Source organism: Sprattus sprattus (genome assembly GCF_963457725.1).
Source record: "Sprattus sprattus genome assembly, chromosome: 11".
Classification (NCBI taxonomy): Eukaryota; Metazoa; Chordata; class Actinopteri; order Clupeiformes; family Clupeidae; genus Sprattus; species Sprattus sprattus.
The window spans coordinates 14,597,990-14,607,989 of record NC_137909.1 but is presented as its reverse complement, the minus strand read 5'-3'; the positions used below and the strand labels follow the sequence as shown (position 1 = coordinate 14,607,989).

The following is a 10,000-nucleotide window of genomic DNA, read 5'->3' as shown; positions in this document are numbered from 1 at the left end:
CATACATGAAATACATTTCCTATTTAATAGATGCAAAGTAATTATGCTGCCAGCATTACTCCGTAGCAAATTACGTTAGATGTCAGTTGAAGCTGGTTGGAGAAGGCACTTTCAACACCGAGCCACCAGCCAAGAGACCAACAGTGGTCGGGAGAAATGTACTTTTCGAGGGTTTATATAAAATACGGTAGCCTAATGCTGCATGCTGTGCAGCTTTGTAGTTTACCAAAGTCGTACTAAAACATTTTGACAGAAAACAGGAAATGTGAGGTCCTGACATGTGTGATTCCGGAAATGATGTTGTTTGGAAATGATGTCGTAAACTGGCCAATCACAGCCAAGGGGGTCTCCGACTCTCTCCGTCTCTTTAAGAAAAGTTAGAAAAAAGCGTTTGTCTCCGACCAGCTCTCCGACGGCTCTCCGACGGGTCGGATGGGCGGCAACACCTGGGTGAAGGTGTTACCAAGGCGTGCCAAGGCGTGCCAAAGTGTCCCTCTACGACCAAATCGGAGAGAATCGTAGAAGTATAAAAATGCCTTTAGCGGCTTCAGATGAAACACACACACACAGTCCATCTTAACATGCACTCCCTCCCACCCCCCACTCCCGACACACACCAACACATGTATGCACACAATCTAAGGTGCTTAAGCTCAATGAAGACACACTGTGTTTGCTTGTGTGTGTGTGTGTGTGTGTATGTAAAGAGAGAGAGAGAGAGAGAGAGAGAGAGAGAGAGAGAGAGTGCACTAATGTTGTGTCTGAGTATGTGAGCTTGTTTTTTGAGGATCAGACTCACTGATGTGACTGACTGATGCCTGTCTGTGCTGTTGTGTGTGTTTCTAATTGTGTGAATATATGTGTGTGTTTGTCTGAGTGTGTGTATGTTTGTGTGTTGGAGTGTATGACGCTGGTGGTTGTAGAGGGGGCAGCAGTCACAATGAGGGTGAAGTCCACTCCATCCAGAAGAGCTCTACACCACAGAGAAAGAGGGATTGAGAGAGAATGCGAGAGAGAGGGGGGGATGAGAGAGGGAGAGGAGAATGACAGACACACAGTGATAGAGGATGCAAGAGAAAGGGGGGGGGTATGAGAGAGAATGGGGGAGAAAGACAGAGAATGAGAGAGAGAGAGATTGTGAGAGAGGGAGAGAGAGTGTATGTGTGTGAGACAGTGGAACAGGCAATAGAAGGCACTTTTCGATTGCAGGAACTCATGTGCCATTTAAGGGGGGCCGGCACCATAAGGCAGTTTTCCACTGCAGGATCTGCCCCTGTAGGACCTCTTCCAGGACCACTTTGGGGGCGAAATAAGTACCCACTCCATGGTAGGCATTTCTCTGCAGCCCATGAAACTGCTGGGTGGTGCTTGCAGTGATGGTTGATGCTTATTGGTTAAGCAGTGTGAGTGGAAGACAACCAGCAAGATTGACTAGAGGTTATGTGGTGATACAGCTAAATAAATGATAGCTTTCATGGTGAGCTTGTTGAGGTTACAGTCACTGAATAAACACAAGCAACATTTCAGCTGAAATGTAGGCTTTTAATAATCATAGTGGTGCTGGTATATTCATTTATCAAGTAATTACAGTTGCCATGAAGCCATTTAATAGAGTGTTAGCAACTTTATAGCAAAGTAAAACTGTCAACTCGGCCTTGAAGTAATCCTAGCGTTATCTACAAAATCCCAAAACGGTCTAACGTTGGTACCACTGCTGGAGAAAGATGTAATTATTTTCAGAAATGATGTGGCGAACGAAGAGCAAAATATTAGGCTATGTCACTTGAAGGTCTGTATTCCTGTAATGGAAACAGAAAGGTAAAAAGGGTCAATTAGGCAGTCGTTCCTGTACACGTTTGTGTCACCTGGGAAGAGCCCTGAGTTCCTGCGATGGAAAAGCGACAGGAATCCACTCTGCTATGAGAAATCTATTTAAAGCCACAATATGCAGATCTGTAAATCAAGCTTGACTTAGCCAGATATTCCAAAGCTGTTGTACAGTAGCAGCCCCCGTCGGTCCGTTCATCATGTAATAATATGTAGCCTACAGAGGCTGTTATGTATGTGTGGATGTGCAGCCCCGATTCATTTCATAAATTGATGTGTATGCCCCACCCTGCCCCACTGGAGAATTTTGCCCTGATGAGTAGGCCTATGTGTGTGTAGTGTGTGTGTGTGGGAGTGTCTCTGTGTGTCTGTGTATGTGACAGAAGGAATAAAGTGTGCGTGTGTGTTTGTGTGAGTGTGTGCCTCTTTTCCATTTTTTTCTTCCCACCCTGTCAACAAAATATATCAGTAGGTTATTCAAGTATGTGTGTGTCTGTGTGTCTGTGTGTCTGTGTGTCTGTGTGTCTGTGTGTCTGTTTATGCCCTGCCTATACAGTAGACTTGGCAGTCCTGTCTTTCCCATCAATACAAACTTAGACATCCTCACTTAGACACCTCGAGCCACAAACACAAACATTCACACACACATACACACACACACACACACACATACATACAAACACACAAACACACCACACACACACAAACACACAAACACACACACACACACACACACACACACACACACACACACACACACACACACACACACACACACACACCTGTCAAAACACAGAACACTGCAGTTTCGCCCCGCAGGGTGCTTGTATCACACACACTCTCTTTTGCTGTCACCAAAGCCTTTGCAAACACACCCCCCTGCCTACTTTCTGTTCCAATCCCTCTGTCATTCTCTCTTTTCCTTCGGACTCTCCGCATTTATTCCTCCTTCAGAGCCACTCAAACACATATAGACTTGCTCCCTTATGTTTGTCTCTCTGCTTGTCCATCTTTCTATCTGACGTTGTCTTAACTCCCTACTTCTGTCAGAGCAGCCTGGTAAACACACACCCCGGCCTACGTTCAGTCTCTACTCAATCTCTACGTGTCTCTCTTTGTGTCTTTCCTTGTCTGTGTCTGTCCATCTTTCTCTCTGCCGTGATCTTGTTCTCCATATCTGTTCATTTTCTCTATAATGTGGATCTACTTGCTTGTGGTGTCATTTCCCCCTGTGATGTCATGTCCTGCCCCCTCACCCTGGCTTCCTGCTCTTCAACTTCTCCTCTGTCCTCCCTCCATCTTCTCTCCCCTCCTCCCTCCTTCCTCCCATCTCTGTCTCTGTCTCTTTCTCTCACTCTTTACTTGACTCTCCTTTACACATTTCTTGCTCTCCTCTTCCCCGGACCGCCTTCTATTTTAGCTTTTCCTCTCCTTCTCTTTTCTTTCTATTTCCTCTCCTCTTTCCTGTCTTCTCTCTCTCTCTCTCTTTATCTCTTCCCTCTCCATCACCATTTCTCTCCCTAAACTGCTGTGCTTCCCCTTCTGTGTCTCACAACATTTCTCATTCCCGGAACATTGGGTGTTCTTCCAACCAAACTGATCCTCATCAACATCATCTGTTTCTCACCTCTTCTTCTCCTCTTTCTTGACCCTCTGTCTACCTTCTCTTCTCATTCCCTTGTTTCCTGCCTTTTGCTCTAGACTTCTTTCCTTCCCCTCTCCTCTCTTTTCTTCTCTCTGTCTTTTCTCATTACCTCCTCCTCTCCTCTCCTCTCCTCTCCTTCTCCTTTCCTGCTTTTAATCCCCCTCTCCTCTCTTGTCTTCCTTTCCCCTGTCCTCCTCTCTTCCTTTCTCTGCCATGTCACCTTGCCCTCTCTGCACATCCATTACTCATCTCTGTATTTTTCTTTTCTCTCTTTCTCTCTCTCTCTCGTCCTCTTTCTCTCTCTTCTTTGTGTTTCTTGGCTGTGTCTCCCCAGTCACTGCATCCATCAGATACTCGAGAGTGTCACTCACATTCACCAACATGAAATAGTGCACAGGGACCTCAAGGTCAGTATGAGAGGAACGCTGGCCCTCGTCCTGACAGCATGTACTCACTCTCTCTCTCTCTCTCTCTCTCTCTCTCTCTCTCTCTCTCTCTCTGCCTGAGGCACCTTCCTGTCGGTCTGTCTGTGTCTGTCTGTCTGTCTGTCTACTTGTCTGCATCCGTTTGCGTGTCTCTGTCTGTCTCTCTACCTGTCTCTCTCTCTCTCTGTCTGTGTGTGTGTCTGATATCTGCACTGAGCCGCTGATCTTGCACTGGGCTCTGTGGGCCTCCAGGTCTCTTCTCCTCGTCTGGTTCTCTCTCGGCCTTCCCCTCATGCATCGTGCTCTGATCGCTGAAGCCTCACTCTGTTTGCTAATCTCCTCCCTCAATTCTTCACTGTCTTAAATTACTTGTTTTATTGAATGTCTTGATTTAGTTCTGCTGTTTTGCACTAGGGCTGGTCCTGCATCGTGTCTGATAATACAATGCATTGTTGTGCACCGTATACGGATATCTCTGCTGAGTGTTTCCACTTGTTCCAAAATAAGGGTAGCTTCTGAAAGTGTGTGGGGGTGAACACGGGCTGAAATGTTCCAGAGATCTGTTAGCCTGGTGTTTCAGTGAGATTAGTCACAGCGAGTGTGTCAGCCCGATGCAGGCTGAGGAGTTTGCAGTGTTTCAGAAACAATGTAGGTAAGATGTTGTACGGGGTGGCAGAGGGGGGGGGGGGTGGTCTCAGGATGCTGCTGTTTTAAGACAAAGGGATAAGGTTTGGATGTCTTCCAGAGGACCAACCCAAACAGATGTGCTTGTGTCAGATTCTCAGAGTATGTGTGGCCATCAGTACTGCGTGCCAAACTCTGCCTGTAGCCTTGAGCGAGGATGAACATGTTTATCTTTCTCTCTTACCCTCTTTCTGCTTTCTCTCCTGATTACATACATCCCCCATCTCTCTCCCCCTCTCTCCTTCTCTCTCTTTTTAGATCATTTTTCACTTTATGCCAATATCACCCTCAACAACAGTAATGATATAAAAATAGTAAGAATAATGAAACTGCACCATATCACATTTTTAAACACACACACAGTATTTGCACAGAAATGATAAACTCAGACAGTGAATAAACAACACTAATGGGCAATTGGTGTGCTGGTGTTGTCTGTGTTTGTCTTCAACACCTTGGGCAGTTAGAGGCTGAGCCTGTCCCTCTCCCTACAGGGGAACTGGGCTGACCCTCATCATGCACTGAGTAGAAATGTGGAATTAGGTCAGAGAACTCCTTAAAATGCTGATGCAAGGGAAAGTGTAGCCTGTCACAACCTCACTGGTCATGCAGTGACCATAAACACATTGGTCCTTTCACCACCTCTCACTCTTTCACTCTCTTTAAGTCCTGCTCCCTCCTTCTCTCTCCTTCTCTCTCTCTCTCTCTGTCTGTCTTCCTCTCTCTCATTCTCTCTCTCTCTCTGACTCTCTTTCTTTGTCCCTCTCTCTCTCTCTTTCTACCTGTCTCTTTCTCCCGCTCTTTCTCTCACTCTCTTTCTTTCTCTCAATGAAGGGGTTTTAAACATCAACCATCTCTCAACCTTAGTGCCCCTCCATATTCCTCCCTCTCCTCCCTCCCTTCCACTCCTTCCTCCCTCCTTTCCTCTTCTCATTCTCTCTCTCATTCTTGCCACTCCACTGGGATATGTAAGTGTGTGTGACAGCAATCAGTCTGTCCCCGTAAGCATGTTAGCCAATGCTACTCAGAGGAACTGTTCCTACATACAATAATTGAGAGATACCTTTAAACAAGCTCTCACTGACACACACACACACTCACACACACACACACACACACACACACACACACACACACAAGCACACACAAAGTACACACATTGTTCTTCCCTGACAGCTGTTTTTGGCAAATTAGACAATGTGGTATCTGCATAAAAAAGTGGGCACTCACAGACATATTCATACACACACACACACACACACACACTTACACGCTTGCTTAAAATCAGCAGCACACGCCCACACACCCTGACTCATATTGGCTATGATGCCCTCCTGGTACACTGATACATTTCTATATTCAGTAACATGACCCTAGTGCTCCAAACACACACACACACACACACACACACATACAGACACACACACATATTGCACTCTAAGGGCCCTACTGTGGGTTCTAGCGCACAACAAAGAAAGACATCACGTACAGCATTTTGATAACTAGGGCACTTTCATTTGGTCCTTCCATTACATGCGCACAAACCTAAGTGCCTTTGGGGGCGGACCGACGACTCATTTGGGTGTGTTGAATCAAAAACGTAGGTGTTGGAAATTATTTTGAGGAAGGCATTCCGCCACTTCCTTCTTTAAAATGTAACCTGCATCTTGGCTTTCAACATCTGGTAGGCGCATCTTATCTAATATCTACACAGTTTGACAGCATAACATTGACCGCTCAGTTACTTAGTTGACCGATCATTTAACTCAACAAAATATGTTACCAGATGGCTATGTAGGCTATGCATTTATCCTCAGCACCACACGGACAATGAATACAATAATCAGTTGTCAGGGCCTTAATGTGTCGAGGGAGACAATATATTCCCTTCACTGACATTTACTTTTCTCTAATACAATTAGGCAACCCAGCCCTACTAACCTCTTCACTTACGTACCCACTTTATTCTACCAAAATAATTTCCCTAATATCTAATGTAGCTTGTTTTCCTGTGTGTTTATTAGACCCATAGGCCTATATGCTAAGCTGTGCCCATTAAAATGTATAAAACATTTGTTGTAACAGTTAGACCTGTCATCACAGCACATGTCAAAAAATCCTGTTGATATGATTCAACAGCACATCCACCCATTAATACGCTGTTTCACCACCTGCCCCACGAAGGCTTTCCGCTACTCTAGTGTCCTTTAAGTGCATACATGCAAATGTGCACGTTCTTCTCGACTCTTCCCTTTGATGTTGCCCTATTTGCAGTCTATCATTACGATGTGAGTAGCTCACAGCTCATTGCCCTATGAAATTAGGACCATTACTCTCTTTCTCTTTCTTTTCCTCTCACATACCCATACATGGGTCCATACACATAATCACACAAACAAACTAATTCACTGCATAATACTTCTCATCAACTTCAACTTCACACACACACACACACACACACACACACACACACACACACGCTGTTTAATGCTTATATCTAACATCAATAAAGCACATGAAGCTGGCACACATGTTTCCTCCTCACATATAGTGATCCCAATAAGCTCAATCATGTGCATTTTCTTTATTTATCTATCTCTCGTCTCTTATTCCCTCTCTTCACTCACCTCCTGCTTCCCTTCTGTCTCTTTCTCTGTCTACACCCCCCCCCCTCTCTCCATTCCCTGTCCCTCTCATTCTCTCTCTCTCTCTCCATCTCCTCCACTCTCTCTCTTTCACTCTCTGTCTTCCTCCTTCTCTCTCTCTGGTTGGCTGGGGTTGTCCCTTAGTGGAGTTTCAAGAGGAGTAGCTCCTCATAAGTCCTCCGTCACGCTCCGATCTTAGGCTCTGTGATGTACGTACATTATCTCCGGGTGTCCAGTGGCCAGGGCGGCATGTCTGCATGTCAGCATGAATGACCACTCCAGGGAGGAAGCCTGTGATGTGCATGTGTTTGGGCAGAGCTTCGGGGGAAACAGCTAGAGCTCTGTACAACTGCGTTGTTCCAGTCGGTAGAACAATGGTCAACTAGGGGCTTTCGATGTTAAGATCATGGCTTTGATTTCCAGGGAATCACTCTTTACAGGCCTACAACCCACCCACTACAACCTGGAAATGTGTTGAATCTGCGGTGCTGTTGCCATATCTGGTTCAGCTCTAGTTCTGCTCATACGGTTTTCTCTATCCAGTTCTTTCAGTAAACTGTTAAAAGAGACTCTCTACCAACCATGCAAATTTAGGTGAACTGCTAGTGTTGTGTAGACCTGCTAACACCCTATATGGAAGCGGTCATCCGTTGGGTGCAATTGTGTGTCACACACTTTGCCTAAATGTGAGAGATGATTCCAAGGGCTCTCCCCATCCTTCGTTCAGAGACCGCAGACTATCAGACAAGTGGGCCAGATTCAGCTACTCTGTGGGGATTTCAAGTGAATTGATTGCCTTAATAAGTGAAGGTCACTCAATTGGTTGGTTCAATTGGAGTATTTGGTCTCATACACATTTGATACTCATTTAGTCAACAGGTGTGAATAGTATGTGTGTGTGTGTGTGTGTGTGTGTGTGTGTGTGTGTGTGTGTGTGTGTGTGCTTTACAGTGTAAGGAGAGTGGGTTTGACGTGACATGCTTCAGACATAGTTGGCCCCTCTCTCCCCAATACCACCCCCCCACCCCTACCTCCCCCACCCCCCACCCCCATCCCAGACAGCTGTTGCCTCTGCCCCCCACCCCCATCCCAGAGAGTTGTTGCCTCCACCCCCCACCCCCATCCCAGAGAGTTGCTGCCTCTGAAGTAGGTTAGGCTCAGATCTGGCCAAGATCTGGCCAGAGTCAACCGGCCCTCTGGGAGCTGCCTGTGCCTGTGCACGAGAATGTAGCGCTGCTCAGACTAACCTGCGCCCCCTGGTGTTTGCATGCAGTCATTGCATCCAGCAGATCCTGGAGGCGGTGCTTCACTGCCACCAAATGGGCGTGGTGCACCGAGATCTCAAGGTGAGTGACAGGTGTCTCATCCAGTGGCTCTTTGAGTATCTATGTGTCTCTGTGCATGCCTCGCCTTGTTCTTGTTTGTGCCTTGTGTCTTTAAACAGCTACTTAAGTGGGTTGGCACATAGTTAGTTCTGTGTCAGGGGCTTAACAGCAAACAACGCAGCTGTCCGTGGGCATGTACTTGTTGCAATCTTGTGCATACTTTTATTGTTGATGTCCAGCATGAAGTAATTCATATTGAAATTTAACATTGAATGAAATTAAATGAGTACTTGTTTTATATCTACATTTGGTTCATGTTTAAAGTTGATGAATACATTCAGATGTCAGTAAACTGTGGTTTTGTGGTGAGCAAGGTGGGTTTTGAAGAAAAGGTGAGTATTTGTGGTTCTTAGTGGTGCTTGTTAATATCCTGAATAAATGCCAAGATGCTGCTAAGATATGTCCACATATTTTTATGTGTGTTGGCTAAGATCCAAACGTCTGCCGTTCCAGTAGGCATTATTCATATGCTGGGAAATAATGGTTTTAATCTGGCCCCTCTGTGTGACATTGAGGAGGCATTGTTAGAGACAATGAGGGACTGACATGAGTGAATTTACATTAATGAAGCGTTCTCATTTTCCATCTCTTTCTTCTGGGAATGACTGTATTCTCAGAGGCTAGGGAAAAAGAGAAAGAGAGAGAGATGGTGTGAGAGGGAAAGGGAGAGAGAGAGGGAGAGAGAGAGGGAGGGATATTTGCAGAGTGAGTGAAAGAATAGAGTCTGAGTGAGAGAGTGAGTCGATTCTGAGTGAGTGAGTGAGGAAGGTAGAGCGTAGAGTCTGAGTGAGGGAGGGAGAGAGAGAGTAGAGTCTGAGTGAGTGAGGGAGGGAGTGAGAGAAGCGTCTGAGTGAGTGAGGGCGGTAGAGAGTAGAGTCTGAGTGAGTGAGGGAGTGAGAGTAACGTCTTAGTAAAAAAAAGAGAGCGAAAGACAGAGGGCTGAGATTGGTTCCATCTGAAATGCCTGCTCCTCTTGGCTCCTCTCTGTCCTAACCTATTTTCTCACACAGCCCAACAGCCACTCCAGTGGAGGCAAGGAAGAAAGCTAACCTACTTAATATCCACCACTGTCTGAGATATAGATAGAGGGCGAGGGAGAGAGAGGGAGAAGGAGAGTGGGAGAGAGGTACAAAGAGAAGGAGAGAGAGGTACAGAGTGAGGGACAAAGAAAGGGAGGGAGAAGGAGAGAGAGAGAGGGAGGGAGAAGGAGTGTGGGAGAGAGAGAAGCGAGAATACTGCTGCTCTCAGCACTGCTTACAATGGCTGTTTGTGTGTGTGTGTGTGTGTGTGTGTGTGTGTGTGTGTGTGTGTGTGTGTGTGTGTGTGTGTGTGTGTGTGTGTGTGAGTGTGTGAGTGTGTGAGTGTGTGAGTGTGTGTGTGTGTGTGAAC

General features: G+C 46.1%; 1 protein-coding gene across 1 annotated transcript in view; it reads left to right on the top strand.

The window, feature by feature from the left end:
- camk2b2 (calcium/calmodulin-dependent protein kinase (CaM kinase) II beta 2) overlaps positions 1 to 10,000 on the top strand; it is a 61,407-nt gene that overhangs the window by 21,659 nt on the left and 29,748 nt on the right. Inside the window, exon 6 of the mRNA XM_080847671.1 lies at positions 3,807 to 3,879. Within this exon, the coding sequence (XP_080703797.1) occupies positions 3,807 to 3,879 (73 nt within the window). The remainder of the gene's footprint in view (positions 1 to 3,806; positions 3,880 to 10,000) is intronic.